This window comes from Equus caballus, chromosome 25 (assembly GCF_041296265.1).
Source record: "Equus caballus isolate H_3958 breed thoroughbred chromosome 25, TB-T2T, whole genome shotgun sequence".
Classification (NCBI taxonomy): domain Eukaryota; kingdom Metazoa; phylum Chordata; class Mammalia; order Perissodactyla; family Equidae; genus Equus; species Equus caballus.
The window spans coordinates 33,297,603-33,316,679 of NC_091708.1; the positions used below are offsets into that span (position 1 = coordinate 33,297,603).

A 19,077-nucleotide genomic window follows, 5' to 3' on the forward strand; every position below is an offset into this window, starting at 1 on the left:
AAAAACTAGATTTGGTGGTCATTTTGAGTTAATTTATGACCACTGATGGTTTAACTCAGATTAATTATTGAAGAAGTTACAAAGTTCTCTCCAGTCTGATCGGCTGTAACAACTGAAATAAACAAATCGGTCCCTTGGCTCTGCTTATTTTCAGGCATTCTCCCAAAGGGATTTGCTCTGTTGACATGGCTCTTAATTATAATAAAAAATCTCTTTGCAATCCACCTGCATTATTTCATTACAAAGCAAATGCACTGGCTTTAAGAAAAGCTGGTCTTGCCGTAGGTTTGGTCATATTTATGCTCCTAAGACTAATCATCAGCAAAAACCTACAGGGACAGAGTTTGGGGTTTCACATTCCACTGCTTTGCTCAGAAGCAGCCCTCTGGAGCGGTCTAATCCAAGAGGTCTTGATGGAAGCTAGGCTCCCCCAGGCTTCTTTGTTTACTCTCTCACCTCTAGAGAAGGTGTTGGACAAGGTCCTGTTTGGGTGTGCATTTTGGAGCTAGCTCAAGGATAGGGAAAACGGTTTGGAAAATGAGACAGCCCAAGTTGTGAAGCCCAGCTCTGAATCACACACAGGTGTGTGCTGATTTTCCCACTCTGAGCCTGTTTCCTTGCTGTAAAATGGTGGATAACAACATTCTCGTTGTGGACCGTTAGGGGATTTCAAGTAGATACTGTTTGTAAAGCACTTAGATAGTGTTTGGCACATGGCAAGCACTTGAAAAATTCTATTTGATAAATTCTAGTAATGGCTTTCCTACCAATGTCCAGATCTCTAAGATTTACATTTTTAAAAGAAAGGTGACATAGACCAAGCAAAATTTTGTTTGTATGTACAATTGTCTGAGGACAGGTGCATAGCTTTCATTAGATTCTTAAAAGACTTCTGTCTAAAAAAAGTTAAGTGTAGAACCAAGAAAAAGAACTCAGAAGTGCAAAGTGGTCTGTGACCACGAAAAACAACTAAATGAACATCAAGTACAAAGATCATATTTATTCCCGGAGAACGTCTACAAACAAATTTCCCACTGCACTTTCACCAAACTTCTAACACCGTCCTGCGAGTGCTTTCGTCTCCCACCAGGAGGTCAGGGTAGGAGGAAAGGATCCCACCTTCCTGCCCATCTAGGAAAAGACAGCTCACTAACAAAGAGGCAGCCTGCACAACTGTTACACGGCCAAGTTACAGTCAGCCCAACCCAGACGTAAAATATGGCTCCATTACTTATAGGCTGTGTGACGCGGAAGTAACTGAGCCTCTTGGAGCATCAGTTTCTTCAAGCGTATCCTCCCTGTTACACTCCTGATTTGGGACGATAACTCTCCAAGGTGCTTAGCAGAGAAAAGGGAGGGATGAAGATTTCCATTATTCTTTTGATGCTCCTGGGAAGGAACTAAAGACAAGGATCGCTGGGGAGGGGAAATGGGACTTAGATGGGATGAGTGGACAAGGCTGGCTTTACAAATAATCAGAAGAGACGAGTCCAGTGTAGTGTTCTTGGTGGGCTGCTGGACAAGCCCACCCAGCCCCCTAAATTTCTTTCACTATGTCATCCTGTCTGAAATTCCACCCTTAGAAACAATTCCTCTGGATCACTAAGAGCCCCTGGGAGGGGAATCGGCGCTCCTGAGAGGTTTATGCCTCTCTTTACGAACCTCCACCCACCCCCTGAGGAGTTAGCCAATAAAGGTTCAAGGTGATGGCCCTCTCAAGGGTTCCAGTTCCTTCACAGGGGAACAAGATCCAGCCACTCACAGCTTCTGCCTTCAAGACTGGGGAGGCCCTGGCAGGGTGGGAGTGAGGGTGGGGGAACTTGGGGTTCCTTGTGAAGGACCAAAGCCCCGAAGCCAAGGTCCCTAGGACAAAGGGAATAAAGTGGAGGGGGCAGAATGGGGCAGAAATCGAAGCTGGAAAGAGAGGGGGAAGAATGCCAAAAAGAGGCTTTTTTCTTCCGCAAATACGGCCTACTGTGTGTCGGGAGCTGGGGGCCAAATCTCGCAGATCGGACTCGCATCTTACACAGGAAATTGGCCTGGGGTGGGGACGCAGGGGTTCTCTGCAGTTCCGGAGGAGGGGGCTCCCCCCGGGGGTGGGCGAAGGCTGGGTGGAGGCCGTGGCCTCCCCGGGGATGGGGCGGGCAGGAACGGGGAGTCGGGTGAAAACGCAGGCCCGGGCATGGGGCGCAGGTTTGAGCCCCGGCCTCGCCGCCGCTGGCCGCCCATCACTTCTGCATTTCCTCGCCCACGTGCATGACACGAGATAAGGACCGGGCAGCGCCGGCACGGGGCCTGGCATCTGGCAGCCGGGCGATAAGGCGGGTCTCTGCCGGGCTTGGGTGCTGGAGACACGCCCTGCGGAGCGCGCGGCCACCGGGTGCCGGGCACGGGCGTCACTCTGCACCCGAACACCCCTCATCCGGACTCCCGACCCGGGGGGCAGGGGGCGGCATTCTCGGCACACACGCGGGGAGTCCGCGCCGTGAGCAGCGGCCGCGCAGCTAAGCAGCAGCCGAGCCGGGCCTGGGACCTGGGGCGGGGGTCGATCGCGAGGGGAAGGGGAGGGGGCGGCGGGCCACCCCACGGGCCTCGCTAGGGTCGTGGGGCTCACCCTTGAAGGAGTCGGGGAGCCGCCGCGCCTGGGCGTCTGCCGTGTGCCGCTTCTCAGACATGCTGCCCGGGCCGGAGTCGCCGCGCTCGCGTCCTGGTCGCCGGAGCCAGAGCACGATCTGCCAAGAAAACCCTGAGCAGACCGGGGCCCCGAGCCCCAGGCTGCGGTCCCGCCCCCTCCCCGCGGCCCGGCCAATCGACGCCGAGTCCCGGGGAGGACACGCCCCCCGCGACCCCGCCCATCAGCCTGCCCTCCCCCCGCGGCCGCTTCGCAGGCGCCTCCAGCTCCGTCCACCGCCTGAGGGAGGTGGGTTGACGGGCGTGGCCTGAGGGACCAGCGGCCCCTGAGGCGGGGTCCCGCCGGACTGGCAGCCCCGGAAGGGCAGAGTGGCGGCTGTAGAGCGTGGGGTCGCGACTGAAGATCTTGGGGAGGGGGCTGAGGGGAAGGCCTGAGCAAAAGGTGCGAATAAGAAAAAGGCGCCCGTCTAGGCCAACGAATTAGAGAAAGAAAATGGCGCCCTCCCTCGGCGGGGCGGGCCCGAGTGGAGGGGAGGAGGCGGAGGGGCACCGGGGGCCGAGGTGAGAGCGCCGAGGCCGAGTTGAGAGGACCGGTGCGGGGAGGGCAAGGCCGAGGCGACCACCCTCGAGGCGAAGGGAGTGAACTCGAGCGAGGCCCGTTTGTTCAGACAGAATCCTTGGGGAGCACGTGGCGTCTGCCGGCGGCCTCGTTGCTGGGGTTCAGCGGGTCCTCGTGGAGCTCATGGGCCAGAGGAGGCGCGGGCTGCAGACAGGGAAACGCACCGAGTCATTTCCCGGCGCGAGGAGCGCGATGCAGGGACGGTCCAAAGAGAAGAGCAGAGGCTATCTCGGGGTTTGCGGGGACGAGGGAACACCTCTGAAAGGGGTGGCATCAAGATGCGACCTCAAAGATGAAAAGGAGCCAGCCTTGGGAACTGGGACAGGCGGTGCGGGAGGTGGGAAAGGGTATCCCAGGAGGAGGGGAGAGGTGTTCCCAACCTCAAGCTTTTTGTTGGGTTGTGTCGGCAACCTCACATTTGAAAACCATGCAATGTTTTATGCTCCATGACTTGTTTTAATCAAAAAGGTTCAAACTTCGTTAATCTACACAGGAAGGTGCACTTTCTAAAACATGTTATTTTGAAATATAGATTGACAGGAAGTTGCAAAGACAACGCAGAGAAGTCGTGTGTACCCTCTACCCAGTTTCCCTCCCGAAAGTCACATCTTAACTGTAGTATCAGTGCCAGGATATGGACAGGGGCACAGGATGTGTATATAGTTCTGTGCCATTTTATCTCATGCATGGGTTCGTCTAACCACCACAATCGAGATACAGAGCTATTCCTTGATCACAAAGATCTCCCTTGCGAGGAGCACTCTTTTCTTCTTTTCAATGTACTCCATCTTTGGCTGTATTTGTGGTGTTTGGGTAATATGAAATGGCAGTCTTACACAGTGGTAACACGTGTTAAGGGAGCAGCTGATCATCTTTGCTTTGGGGTGCAGACTGTGGTGTGTGATAAAAGCCTGGTGCCGAGCTCTCAAGTTGATTCTCAGTCACAGATGGTGGAAAAATTGTTTATGTTTCTGTGGGTGGAGTACACCCTGTGCAGTCACTTAGTTTAGAAGTCTCCTGGAGAAGATAAGGAGGAGAGTACAGTAATTTAGTGATCCTTCCTCTTTAAATTATCCTTGAAAAACTCCACAGCTTCATTTTTTCCATTCCAAAACGAATAAGCCCCAGAGGCATAACTTCCTGTTTGTGCTGTGGTTCCCAGGAAAGAAGAGCAAATGCGCAAGCAGCTAGTTAAACCCTTTAGTAGAGGACAGCTTGATTACAAATTGCATATTGAGAAAAAAGTATTTAGCTTTAATTTTTGTTGGAAAAGGAAATGATATTTCGAAATGAATTTAGTGTTTGTCCTCCTGCCTGGTACCTTTGCTCAAGTCAAAGGCAATCCCAACAACATCTCTTTTGGAGAATCAGAAAGGAGCCTTCTCCCTTTGGGACCAAGACACAGTAAACACTTGTTGCCTCTGGTTTCAGATTGCATCAGTCTCAGGAGCTAATTGCAGGCCCAAAACTGAGAACAAACTTTGACTTGATTTTTAAATTACTTTCAGGATGGATGAGACTTTCCAGATTGTGATTTTAAAATACTGAATTTCGCTTGTCCATGAAACTGGTGTATTCTGGTGTGGGGACCTGGAAATGGCCACCCCAAGATATGTCTCTTTGGCATGAGGATTATTTGAGGCTGATTGCTTTTGATAAACTGGGACAGGAAAGGAGGCTCTGAGGAGTGGAACTTGCTTGCCCTTTGTTAGGAGACATTTACATTTGTAAGGTAAATCTCTATGTGTAAAAGGTGCCTCCCTCTCTGTACCAGGAAGAAGAAAGGAGGTGACCTTCTCTCTAGAAACTGTTAGTCAATACCAAAGGCAAGGACTTAAATCTGCATTTTATTGTGCCTGTTTCTGGTAACCTCCTGTAGCTGACTTCCCTCCCCCTCCCAACGTTGGCATTTCTTTAAGGATTAAGCATCTTTCCTTAGGCTAGGAACTGATTGCTCACCTGTGCTCACCTGTGCTCACCTTTGACCACCCAGCTCAAGACAATAGACTTGCCTCCTGCTACACCCTCCGAGATAGCAGGCCACTATCTGCTGTGTCCATCAAGTGCTGTGCTGACAGGGCAATCTTGTGACTATTGTGGGAGGGACATTTCAATCATATGTGAAACATCCTGTTTGGGGGTATATAACCATTCTGTGCACCCCACTTCTTCGGTGCCCTTTCTTCCTTCGGGAAGAAAGGCCCCAGGCCATGGTTCCTCATAAAGCTTTGTTTAATTTTCTCTTGCTATTCTGTCTCATGTGAATTTAATTCGTTCTCCGGCCAGATGAACCCACATTTAGGTAGAGGAAATGTCTTCCTCCCCTACACTGGCTTTCCCATGTACGTTCTGTATAAATGTATTGAATAAATATACTTTTAAAATAATTATTAGCATATTGTTTTCTTACTTTGGGGGAATTTCTAGACCTAAATTTTCTTCTAGTAATGATTAAAAGTTAGAATGGTTTTTGAGAACTTTATGCTTTAAACATGGAGACTTATTATATAAAATTACACATAATTTGAATCGAGAGAGCATTACTTAAAATCTTGTCACCTCTAACAGAACTACTATAATTTTGGTGAATTTTTCCTCTAGCTGTTATTTAGAGAATGTTTACATATAGTAAAATCAGAGTATATTTTCCACATTTCTTTTGTGTTTTATTTTGATGTTATTTCCCTAGCATATTCAGGGGACCAAATTACGTACTGATTGATGGTGATAGTGATGGCATTAAGACATGGAGATCAGGTCGAAGACAGACATGCACCATGAATCCGTAATTGAATAACTCAGAAGGAAATTTAATTAGTCTTTTTCCTGTGTCCACACAAGAAATGCTTTAATAAGAACAACAGGAAAGCCCTTATTTATTTTTTCTTGTTTTTTTAATTTCTGAGGAAGATTTGCCCTGAGCTAACACCCCTTGCCAATCCTCCGATTTTTTGCTTGAGAAAGATTAGCCCTGAGCCAACACTCATGCCAGTCTTCCTTTACTTTGTATGTGGGATCCTTTCACAGCATGGCTGATGAGTACAGTAGGTCTGCACCCAGGATCTGAACCCAGGAACCTGGGCTGCTGAAGCAGAGCACGTGGAGCTGTACCCATTTGGCCCCAGGGCAGGCCCCTATTTTTTTCCTTTAAATTGCAAATCCAGGCTTTTCTCAATGTCTTTAGTGAAATCAGCTAACCAGATACTTTTGGAAGAGCAGCAATACCAGCAAGTTACATCTGTCTGTTGCTTTTTCCCCATGATGGTATTAACAAGTTTTATCTGTTTCTCTATGTGGACTAGTTCACATTTATTGTATTACAGCAGCATTTTTTTTGTCTTCTTAGTTCTTCTCTTCTTCAGGAAATTACTCCAGGAATTGAATCATAACAAGAGTTTCACCAGAAGATCTTATACATTTGGGCTGTGGCAGCGGACCAGTTACACCACAGCACTTGGTAAGAGCACGGGGACTCCAGGTTCTCAGGTATTTTGAAAATAAGACGCATTACTGAAACATTGGTGGTATTTAATAGAGTCACCTATGGGAAGAATTTTATTAACCTGCTTTATTTATTAGTTCATTTAGCAAATATTTATTGAACCCCTATAATGTGCCAGACATTGTTCTAGGTGCTTGGGATACATCAATGAACAAAAAAGACAACAATTCCTACCCTTGTGGAGGTTACATTCTAGTATTCTTTTCACAAGTGTTACTTTGCTAGGTCATCCATAACAAAGTACCACAGACTGGATGGCTTAAACAATGCACGTTAATTTTTCTTACACTTCTGGAGGCAAAAAGGCTAAGACCAAGGTTCAGCAGAGTTGATTTCTTCTAAGGAGCCTCACGGAAGGATCTGTTTCAGGCCTCTGTCCTTGACTTGTCCATGGCCGTCTCTTCCTGTGTGTTCACATTGTCTTCTCTCTGTACGTGTCTGTGTCCAAATATCCTCTTCTTATAAGGGCGCCAGTCATATTGGATTAGGGCCCACCCTAATGACCTCATTTTAACTTAATTACCTCTTTAAAGAACCTATCTCCAAATAGAATCACATTGTGTGGTACTGGGGGTGCTGGGTTAGGACTTCAATATATGAATTTTGTATGGGACACAATTCAGCCCATAATAGCATGTAGAACTATGGTATATCCAAATCTTTCCTGTTTTCTCATATCCCTATCTCTACGATATTCAAAGCTGTGTATGTTTCACTACAAAAGATGATCAGATAACCTATAATTATGAGCGATTATTTTTCTAGACATGATTTATTGTTAATAAATACAAAAAGGAAAGTTCTTGGTTAGGAAGCATTACTTTACTTGGAATGTTGCTCCATCTAGTGTCCACTATACTCTACTTTTGTCAAAGTTATGAAAACGAATAATAGGGAACTATGTTGGAGAAGGGGTTCTCTACTCAACAGGTTATTATTTGCAGGACACTAAGGACTCATGGTAAAAAATATTTTTTCAATCACTGTATGTGGAAGGAAAGAGGAGCATATATAATGAAATTATTTGTAATAATTCAAGTAATGTTACCATTATTTGCCATCACCACCAACTACTATTTATTTTTATCCCATGAGAAAACTGAGACTGGGTTTAATCATTTTCCCAAGATCTCACAGATTATGAATGGTGTTTGCCCCAAGTCTATATGACTTCAGAGATTGAGCTCTTAATCACTCAGAATAAATAAAAAGAAAAAAAACACCTCAAACATTTCATAATGCATTCCTCAAAACTGACACATCTAAGCTTACACCTAAATGAGTACTCAAGTTTGCCTTCAATCTTGATATATACTTAACCTTTATCTTGAAATGATACTTTATTGTTCAGTGTTTGTATCGCTGTTGATATACTGTGTCAAAATGTGTCTGTCTTAGATACTGAATTTATAAAGGACATAATCTACAACCAGGTCAGTATTTTATGGTTTATTTTATTGTACATCTTTAATTACATTGAAAATTTAAAATAACTTTAAAAGTTTGGATGTTTTTTTAATTTTAAAGCATAATTTTTGTTTCCCTATCAAACAAGTTGAATGGGGCAGTTTAAGCGCCTGTAGACATCAGAAAAGGCTTCTGTGGAAAACTGAGTTTAGTAGGATAAATACAAGTTATAAAAAGATGCTTTGGGAATACAGAAAAACCCTTGTAAATGCATATGAGGATGACAGAGCTCGCTATTTTTAGGGAAATGTAGGTAGTAAGATATGCAGGGATTGGGAGTGATAAGAGCTGACAGTGGACTGAAAGGCATTTGCCAAACTTAGAAGGTGATTATGAAGCCACTGAAAGGTCTTAACACGCAGAGTAGAATGAATGTTTTGGACTTATCAAAAAATCATGTAATAGACAATCTGAATAGACCTTTATCTATTGAAGAAATTGAGTTAATAATTAATAACCTTCTGAAACAGAAATCACCAGGCCCAGATGGGTTCACTGGTGAATTCTGCCATATATTTAGGAAATTATAGCAATTCTCTACAACCTCTTCCAGAAGTTAGAAGCAAAAGGAATACTTTCTGACTCATTCAATGAGGTCATCATTACTCTAATACCAAAATCAGACAAAGACGTTACAAGAAAAGAAAACTACAGACCAGCATCTCTCGTGAACATAGGTGCAAAAGTTCTCAAGAAAATATCAACTTGATCCAACAATGTGTAAAAAGAATTACATATAAAATAGTTCACCATTTGAAAAATAGTCAATGTAATCCATCATATCAACAAGGTAAAGAAGAAAAATCGCATGATCATATCAATAGATGCAGAAAAAGCATTTGACAAAACCCAATACTCATTCATCATAAAGCCTCTCCATAATCTTGAAATAGAGGAGAACTTTCTCAACTTGATAACATGTACAAAAAATGTACAGTGAACATCATACTTAATATTAAGAAACTTGAAGCTTTCCCACTAACATCAGGAGTAAGGCAGCGATGACCCCCCTTACCACTGCTTTTCAACATCATACTGAAAGTCCTAGCTAGTGAAATAAGACAAGAAAAATAAGTAAAATGTATACAGATCAGGAAGGGAGAAAATAAAATTGTCTTTGTTTGCAGAAGACATGATTGTCTATGTAGAAAATCTGTACTTGTACTGTTATGTTATTACATAAGGAAGGAAAAGAAAGGAGGAAGTTAAACAAATAAAAGACCTAGAACAAATAGTTTCACATTTAAAATGGTATTGTTAAGTTCACATGCTCCACTTCAGTGGCCCAGGGTTTCACTGGTTCGGATCCTGAGTGCAGACATGGCACTGCTCATTGGGCCATGCTGAGCTGGCATCCCACATGCCACAGCTAGGAGGACCTGCAACTAAAATATATGCAACTATGTACTGGGGGGATTTGGGGAGAAAAAGCAGGAAAAAAAAGAAGATTGGCAACAGTTGTTAGCTCAGATGACAAGCTTTAAAAGAAAATGCCCCTCCTACTCTGCCTAGTGCACCAGCTTGGCCGGTCCCCTGCCAAAGCAATGGTCCTGCACCAGAGCGCTTGCGCATGTGTGTGTGACCTGCCAAGAGGCTGCAGCCAGTGGGCAAATGCAGAGGCGCTCTACCAGTACAACTTCCAACAGTCTCCATGGATTCAGAAAACACAGCTCCTGTCCGCCATCAGAGGTGGCAGGTGGAATCTGTGACCAAATACTATTACAAATGCTTTAGCAAAGGATCACTTCATGAGAAAAATACAGTAACACATCAGAGCAGAGGAAAAATGACAAGTCTCCAGAAACCAATCCAGAAGTCATAGAAATTTACAATCTAAGTGACACAGAATTCAAAATAGTAGTCATAAATAAACTCAGCAAGTTACAGGAAAACTCAGAAACTGACAGTTCAATGAGCTCAGGACTTAAATTAAGGAGCAGAAGGAATACTTCACCAAAGACCTTGAAACTCTTTTAAAAAAAAAAAAGCAAACAGAAATTCTGGATATGAAGAATACAATGAGATAAAAAAAAATCTAGAATCCTCAAAAAAAAAAAAAAAACAGAGCTGACATTATGAAGGAAAAAATTAGTGCTTTAGAGGACAGAAATATAGAAATGCTTCATATGGAGGAGGAAAGAGAACTAAGATTTTTAAAAATGAAGAAATTATTTGAGAAATATCTGACTCAATTAGGAAATGCAACATACAGATTACAGGTATTCAAGAGGGAGAAGTGAGGGTGAAAGAAGCAGAGAGCTTGTTCAAAGAAATAATAGCTGAGGACTTCCCAAACCTGGGGAAGAAACTGGATTTACAGGTACATAAAGCCAATAGAACTCCTAATTACATCAATGCAAAAAGACCTTCTCCAAGGTATATAATAGTAAAACTAGCAAAAGTCAGTGATGAAGAAAAACATTGAGGCCAGCAAGGCAGAAGAGAATAATCTACAAAGGAACCCCTATCAGGCTTTCAGCGGATTTCTCAACAGAAACCTTATAGGCTAGGAGAGAATGGAATGATATATTCAAAATACTGAAAGACAGAAAACTTTCAGTGAAGAATAGTCTATCCAGTGAAACTACCCTTCAGATACAATGAAGAAATAGAAGATTTCCTGGATAAACAAAAGCTGAGGCCGTTCATCACCATTAGACCTCCCTTACAAGAAATTAACAAGGATGCTCTCATACCTAAAACAAAAAGGCAACAGTTTACAAAGCTTTGAGCAAGGAGATAAATAGACAAAACCAGAAAATTTCAGGTCTCTATCAGAATAGGCTAGCAAACAATTATAACAAAAGATAAATTGAAAGAAAACATCAAAAATAACTATAAACACTTCAATTTAGTTACAAACTCATAACACAAAACAATAATTTGTGACAACAATAACTCAGAAGGGGAAGAAGAAAGGGATGGAACCTGCTTAAGACAATGCAGATAAAAGACTATCAGAAAATGGACTATCTCATCTACGACATCTTTTATACAAGCCTCATGGTAACCACTAAACAAAAAATCAGAACAGACACAAATCATAAAGAGAAAATGGAGAAAACCATCACAGAAAAGCACCAAACTGAATTGGAAGTCAGAAATACAAGGCAAGAGAAACAATGGAAATATAGAACAACCAGAAAACGAGATAAAGTAGCGATATTAAGCTCTCATATATCAATAAGCACTCTAAATGTAAATGGATTGAATTCTCCAATCAAAAGACGCAGAGTGACTTGATGGATTAAGAAACAAGACTAACAATATGCTGCCTCCAGGAAACGCATCTCAGCTTTAAAGACAACACAGGCTCAGAGTGAAGGGATGTAAGATGATACTCCAAGCAAATGGCAAGCAAAAGAAAGCATATGTTGTCATACTTATATCAGACAAAGCAGACTTCAAGATAAAAAAGGCAATGAGAGGGAAAAAGGGGCAGTATATAATGATAAAACGGACAGTCCATCAAGAGGACATAACACTTATGAATATATATGTACCTAATACAGGAGCACCAGTATATAAAGCAACTTTAACAGACCTAAAGAGAGAAATTAACAGCAACACAATAATAAAAGGGGACCTCAACACCCCATTTACATCAATGGATCCATCATCCAGACAGAAAGTCAAAAGGTAATAGTGGACTTAAGTGAAAAACTAGACCAGATGGGCTTAATAGATATATATAGAAGATTCCATCCAAAGTCAGCAGAATATACATTCTTCTCAAGTGCACATGGAACATTAACAAAGATAGACCTTATGCTGGGAACCAAGGCAATCTTCAACAAATTTAAGAAGATTGAAATCCTATCAAGCATCTTTTCTAATGCCAATGCTATGAAACTAGAAATCAACTACAAGAAAAAAGCTGGGAAGGTCACAAATGTGTGGAGACTAAAAAACATGCCATTGAACAACCATTGGATCAATGAAGAAATCAAAGGAGAAATAAAAAAATATCTGGAGAGGAAGATCGAAGATGGTGGCGTGAGTAGTCTTCTTTGTCTCTCCCCTTTGAATCTACAGCTAATTGGACATTCATTGCTTAACAAAGGATATCCATATAGCATCTCAGGACGCCTGAGAGACCCATGCTGCTGTACATCGACGGGCGGATGGACTTCCCTCTGGGGGGAGGTGGAGATAGGTGAAAAGTCTCCGACCCCGACCCTGAACAGCTTAGTACCTGCAAGCGGCTTTCTTCCAGCGGATGCCCCCAGAACATGGACGCACACCTAGGGCAGGAGGGAGCACACACCAGAGGAGTGACGGTGGAAACAGGTGACCGGAGCCCTACCTAAGCCCCCTGCAATTACACCTAAGCCCAGAGGGAAGCTCAGGGGTTGCACACCTGAGTCAGCAGGGAGGGCCTCTGCCCGCCATTAGCAGGCAGAGGCCCTGCCTAGTGTCCACAATGCCGGGAGGGTCCCAGAGAGAATCCCAGATGGCGCAGCGGCCCTCCAACTGCTGCCGCCAGCCCCACTGACTGCTGGGCGGGGCTCGGGACTACCGGAGATCTCCTGGGAGAGGACTGGAGCTGGGCGGAGCTCCAGCAACTGGCTCCGCAGCCCGGGGGGGAAGCTCTGGAGTTCCACCTGGGCAGCAGACAAAGTCTCTGCCTGCCATTAGCAGAGAGGCCCTTCCCAGCATCCACAACACTGGGAGGGTCCTGGAGAGGAGAATACCAGGCAGGGCAGCAGCCGGCCAGCTGCCACTGAACTCAAGATCTCCAGCTATCCCCCAGACAGGGCAAGGTGCTCCCCAAGATCCTGGGGGAGAGGATTGGCACTGGGTGGAGTTCCAGTGACCCAGCTCCATAGCCCAGGGGGAAACCCTACAGTCTCACAGCAGCCTCAGTGAAAGCCTCTGCACAGCGCTAGTAGAGCGCACCCATCTGGCAGCCACAAAGCTGGAAGACCCTGGGACAAAAGTAGCATAGCTAGGTGAGCTAACCACAGACTGCAGAAGATGCCCATAGCTCTGCTGTGACCCATAGTGGACAAGTGAGATTTTGTGGGTGCCGAGAGTGACGGAGCTGCAAATATAAGTGATCCTGCCCCTGGCCGCTGGAAAAGCCCATAACACTGCTGCAGACCCCAAGGAGGGAGCACGCCTAGGTGGTCTGCAACAGTAGGCACCAGCAGCCTGAAGCCCCCCTGCAATGGCCCCCACAGCTGAAGAGGGAACCCACAGGACCACTGTGGCTATGAGGAGGGGCCCAGGCCCAGTTACCAACAGCTGATAGGGTTCCTGGTTGGTGCAGTATAAACAGCTGCTCCCCCAGCACACCAGTAGAAACAAGTGGAAGCAGTAACTAAACTCTATCTGTATGCGAAGGCACAAATCTACAGTATCAAGCAATATGAAAAAATATATTAAATCTCCAGAACAGAAGGAAAAGAACAAATACACAGAAAACAATCCCAAAGAAAATGAAATATATAACTTAAATGACAATGACTTCAAAACAGCCATCATTAAAAAACTCAATGAGTTAAAAGAGAATTCAGATAGACAACTCAACGAGTTCAGGAGCTATGTCACAAAAGAGTTTGATACTATAAAGAAGAACCAAACGGAAATACTGGAAATGAAGAACACAATAGAGGAGATTAAGAAAAATTTAGATGCACTGAACAGTTGGGCCGATAATATGGAGGAAAGAATTAGCAATTTGGAAGATAGGAATATAGAAATGCTGCAGGCAGAGGAGGAGAGAGAAGTAAGACTAAAAAGAAATGAAGAAACTCTCCGAGTATTATCAGACGCAATTAGGAGATGCAATGTAAGGATTATAGGTATACCAGAGGGAGAAGAGAAGGAGAAGGGGGCAGAAAGCCTATTCAAAGAAACAATGGCGGAGAACTTCCCAAACCTGGGGAGGGAGATGGAACTTCATGTGACAGAAGCCAATAGATCTCCAAACTTTAGCAATGCAAGAAGACCAACCCCACGGCATATAGTAGTGAAGCTAGCAAAAGTCAACGACAAGAAGAAAATCCTAAGGGCAGCCAGGCAGAAGAAATTAACCTACAAAGGAACCCCCATCAGGCTATCAGCAGATTTCTCAGCAGAAACTTTGCAGGCTAGAAGAGAGTAGAATGATATATTCAAAAATCTGAAGGACAAAAACCTAGAGCCAAGAATTCTCTACCCAGCGAAAATATCATTCAAATATGATGGAGAAATAAAAACTTTCCCAGATAAACAAAAATTAAGGGAGTTCATTGCCACAAAACCTCCTCTTCAGGAAATGCTCAGGAAAACCCTCATTCCTGAAAAAATCAAAAAGAGGAAAGGGGCTACAAAACCAAGAGCAAAGGAGATAAGTAGAAGGACAACAACAGAGAGTAGCAGCTCTCCATCAGAACAGATTAAACCATGGGACGAGAAACAAAAGAAATTGAAGAAAACCGGATAACAAGACATAAAATGGCAGTGGTAGGCCCCCACATTTCAATAATCACTCTAAATGTAAATGGATTGAACTCTCCAATCAAAAGACACAGAGTGGCAGGATAGATTAAATAACAAGACCCAACAATATGCTGCCTCCAGGAAACACACCTCAGCCCCAAAGACAAACACAGACTCAGAGTGAAGGGATGGAAGACAATACTCCAAGCTAATAATGAACAAAAGAAAGCAGGTGTTGCTATACTAATATCAGACAAAGTAGACTTCAAAGCAAAACAGATAAAGAAAGGCAAAGAGGAACAGTATATAATGATAAAAGGAACTCTCCACCAAGAAGACATAACACTTATAATTATATACTCACCCAACACAGGAGCACCAAAATTTGTAAAGCAACTCTTAACAGAACTAAAAGAAGACATCAACAACAATACAATAATAGTAGGGGACCTCAACACACCATTAACACCAATGGACAGAACATCCAGACAGAAAATCAACAAGGAAATTATAGAATTAAATAAAAAATTAGACCAGATGGACTTAATAGATATATATAGAACACTTCATCCAAAAACAGCAGGTTACGCATTCTTCTCAAGTGCGCATGGAACATTCTCAAGGATAGACCATATTTTGGGAAACAAAGCAAGCATCAATAAATACAAGAGAGTTGAAATAATATCAAGCATCTTTTCTGATCATAATGCTATTAAACTAGAAATCAACTACAAGAATAAAGAAGAGAAAGGTGCAAAAATGTGGAGACTAAACAACACGCTTCTGAACAAACAATGGATTATTGAAGAAATTAAAGAAGAAATCAAATATTATCTGGAGACAAATGAAAATGAGAACATGACATACCAAATCATTTGGGATGCAGCAAAAGCAGTCCTAAGAGGGAAATTCATTACAAAACAGGCTCACCTCAATAAACAAGAAAAAGCTCACATAAGCAACCTCAAACGACACCTAACAGAATTAGAAAAAGAAGAACAAACAAAGCCCAGAGGCAGTAGAAGGAGGGAAATAATAAAAATAAGAGCAGAAGTAAATGATATTGAAACAAAAAAGACAGTAGAAAGGATCAATGAAGCAAAGAGTTGGTTCTTCGAAAAAAATTAACAAAATCGACAAACCCTTAGCCAGACTCACCAAGAAAAGAAGAGAGAAATCTCAAATAAATAAAATTAGGAATGAGAGAGGAGAAATCACAACAGATACCAATGAAATACAAGGGATCATAAGAGAATACTATGAAAAACTATATGCCAACAAATCGAACAACCTAGAAGAAATGGACAAATTCCTAGACTCCTACAACCTCCCCAAACTGAATCAGGAAGAAATGGAGAATCTGAATAGGCCAATCACAAGTAAAGAAATAGAAACAGTAATCAAAAACCTCCCCAAAAATAAGAGTCCAGGACCAGACGGCTTCTCTGGAGAATTCTATCAAACATTCAAAGAAGATTTAATACCTATCCTTCTCAAACTATTCCAGAAAATTGAGGAAGATGGAGTACTCCCTAACACATTCTATGAAGCCGACATCACTCTGATCCCCAAACCTGACAAGGACAACACAAAGAAGGAGAACTACAGGCCGATATCACTGATGAACATAGAGGCAAAAATCCTCAACAAGATTCTGGCAAACCAAATACAGCAATACATCAAAAAGATTATACACCATGATCAAGTGGGATTTATACCGGGGACACAGGGATGGTTCAACATCTGCAAGTCAATCAACGTGATACACTACATTAACAAAATGAGAAACAAATACCGCATGATCATCTCAATAGATGCAGAGAAAGCATTCGACAAGATCCAACATCCATTTATGATAAAAACCCTCAATAAAATGGATATAGAAGGAAAGTACCTCAACATAATAAAGACCATATATGACAAACGCACAGCCAACATCATACTCAATGGACAAAAACTGAAAGCCATCCCTCTGAGGACAGGAACAAGACAAGGGTGCCCACTTTCACCACTCCTATTCAACATAGTGCTGGAAGTGTTGGCCAGAGCAATTTGGCAGGAAAAAGAAATAAAAGGAATCCAAATAGGTAATGAAGAAGTAAAACTCTCGCTGTTTGCAGACGACATGATCTTATATATAGAAACCCCCAAAGAATCTATAGAAAAACTATTAGAAACAATCAACAACTACAGCAAAGTAGCAGGGTATAAAATCAACATACATAAATCAGTAGCATTTCTATACACTAACAATGAACTAACAGAAAAAGAACTCAAGAACTCAATCCCATTCACAATCACAACGAAAAGAATAAAATACCTTGGGATAAATTTAACCAAGGAAGTGAAAGATTTATACAATGAAAACTACAAGATTTTCTTGAAAGAAATTGACGATGACATAAAGAGATGGAAAGACATTCCATGCACATGGATTGGAAGAATAAACATAGTTAAAATGTCCATACTACCTAAAGCAATCTACAGATTCAACGCTATCCCAATCAGAATCCCAAGGACATTCTTTACAGAAATTGAACAAATAATCCTAAAATTCATATGGGGCGACAAAAGACCGCGAATTGCTAAAGCAATCCTGAGTAAGAAAAACAAAGCCAGAGGCATCACAATCCCCAACTTCAAAACATACTACAAAGCTACAGTGATCAAAACAGCATGGTACTGGTACAAAAACAGGTGCACAGATCAATGGAACAGAATTGAAAGCCCAGAGATAAAACCACACATCTATAAACAGCTAATCTTCGACAAAGGAGCGGAGGGCCTACATTGGAGAAAAGAAAGTCTCTTTAACAAATGGTGCTGGGAAAACTGGACAGCCACATGCAAAAGATTAAAAATTGACCATTCTTTTTCACCACACACCAAAATAAACTCAAAATGGATCAAAGACCTAAAGATTAGGCCTGAAACAATAAGTCTTCTGGAAGAGAATATAGGCAGTACACTCTTTGACATCAGTTTCAAAAGAATCTTTTCGGACACTATAACTCCTCAGTTGAGGGAAACAATAGAAAGAATAAACAAACGGGACTTCATCAGACTAAAGAGCTTCTTCAAGGCAAGGGAAAACAGGATTGAAACAAAAAAACAGCCCACTAATTGGGAAAAAATATTTACAAGCCACTTATCTGACAAAGGGTTAATCTCCATAATATGCAAAGAACTCACACAGCTTAACAACAAAAAAAAAACAACCCGATCAAAAAATGGGCAGAGGACATGAACAAACATTTCTCCAAAGAAGATATAAGTATAGCCAATAGACACATGAAAAGATGTTCATCATCACTAATCATGAGGGAAATGCAAATCAAAACTACACTAAGATATCACCTTACACCCGTTAGATTGGCAAAAATATCCAAAACCAAGAGTGACAAATGTTGGAGAGGTTGTGGAGAAAAAGGAACCCTCATACACTGTTGGTGGGAATGCAAACTAGTGCAGCCACTATGGAAAACAGTATGGAGATTTCTCAAAAAGTTAAAAATAGAAATACCTTATGACCCAGCCATCCCACTACTGGGTATCTATCCTAAGAACCTGAAATCAGCAACCCCAAGAGTCCCTTGCACCCCTATGTTCATCACAGCATTATTTACAATAGCCAAGACGTGGAACCAACCTAAATGCCCAGAAACTGATGATTGGATAAAGAAGATATGCTATATATACACAATGGAATACTACTCAGCCATAAAAAAGGACAAAATTATTCCATTTGCATCAACATGGATGGACCTCAAGGGTATTATGTTAAGCGAAATAAGCCAGACAGAGAAAGACGAACTCTATATGACTCCACTCATAGGTGGAAGTTAACATATAGACAAAGAGAACTGATCAGTAGTTACCAGGGAAAAGGGGAGGTGGGGGGAGGGCACAAAGGGTGAAGTGGTGTACCCACAACGTGACTAACAATAATGTACAACTGAAATCTCACAAGGTTGTAATCTATCATAATCTTAATAAAAAAAATTTTAAAAAATATCTGGAGACAAATGAAAATCAAAGTACAACATACCAACTCTTATGGGATGCAGCAAAAGCACTCCTAAGAGGGAAATTCATGGCAATAGAGGCCTACCTCAACAAACAACAAAAATCTCAAATAAGTAATCTTAAACCACACCCAATAGAACTAGAAAAAGAAGAACAAAACAAGCCTGAAGTCAGCATAAGGAGGGAAATAGTACAAATTTGAGCAGAAATAAATAAAATAAAGACCAAAAACACAGTAGAAAGGATCAATGAAACTAAGAGCTGATTCTTTGAGAAGATAAACAAAATTGACAAACCCTTAGCCAGACTCACTAAGAAAAAAGAGAGAAGGCTCGAATAAATAAAATTAGAAATGAAAGAGGAGAAATTACAGTTGGTACCATAGAAATACAAAGGATTATAAGAG

The 19,077-nt window shown here is 42.4% G+C and overlaps 1 protein-coding gene and 1 long non-coding RNA gene across 8 annotated transcripts in view; one reads left to right on the forward strand and one right to left on the reverse strand.

Annotated features, from left to right (window-relative positions):
- STOM (stomatin) overlaps positions 1 to 3,243 on the reverse strand; it is a 28,145-nt gene extending 24,902 nt beyond the window's left edge. The window contains exon 1 of the mRNA XM_005605751.4: positions 2,615 to 3,243. Coding sequence (XP_005605808.2) covers positions 2,615 to 2,675 — 61 coding nt within the window. The 5' untranslated portion in view covers positions 2,676 to 3,243. The remainder of the gene's footprint in view (positions 1 to 2,614) is intronic.
- Positions 2,811 to 19,077, forward strand: part of LOC102150413 (uncharacterized) — a 97,143-nt gene continuing 80,876 nt past the window's right edge. For 2 of the 7 annotated variants that reach the window (XR_002803866.2, XR_002803867.2), the window contains exons 1-2: positions 2,834 to 2,920; positions 6,597 to 6,707. This is a non-coding gene — a long non-coding RNA (uncharacterized lncRNA). Of the gene's footprint in view, positions 2,921 to 6,596; positions 6,708 to 19,077 lie in introns of all 7 variants that reach the window. The other 5 variants (XR_002803865.2, XR_002803868.2, XR_011432587.1 and 2 more) reach the window with 4 other exon arrangements.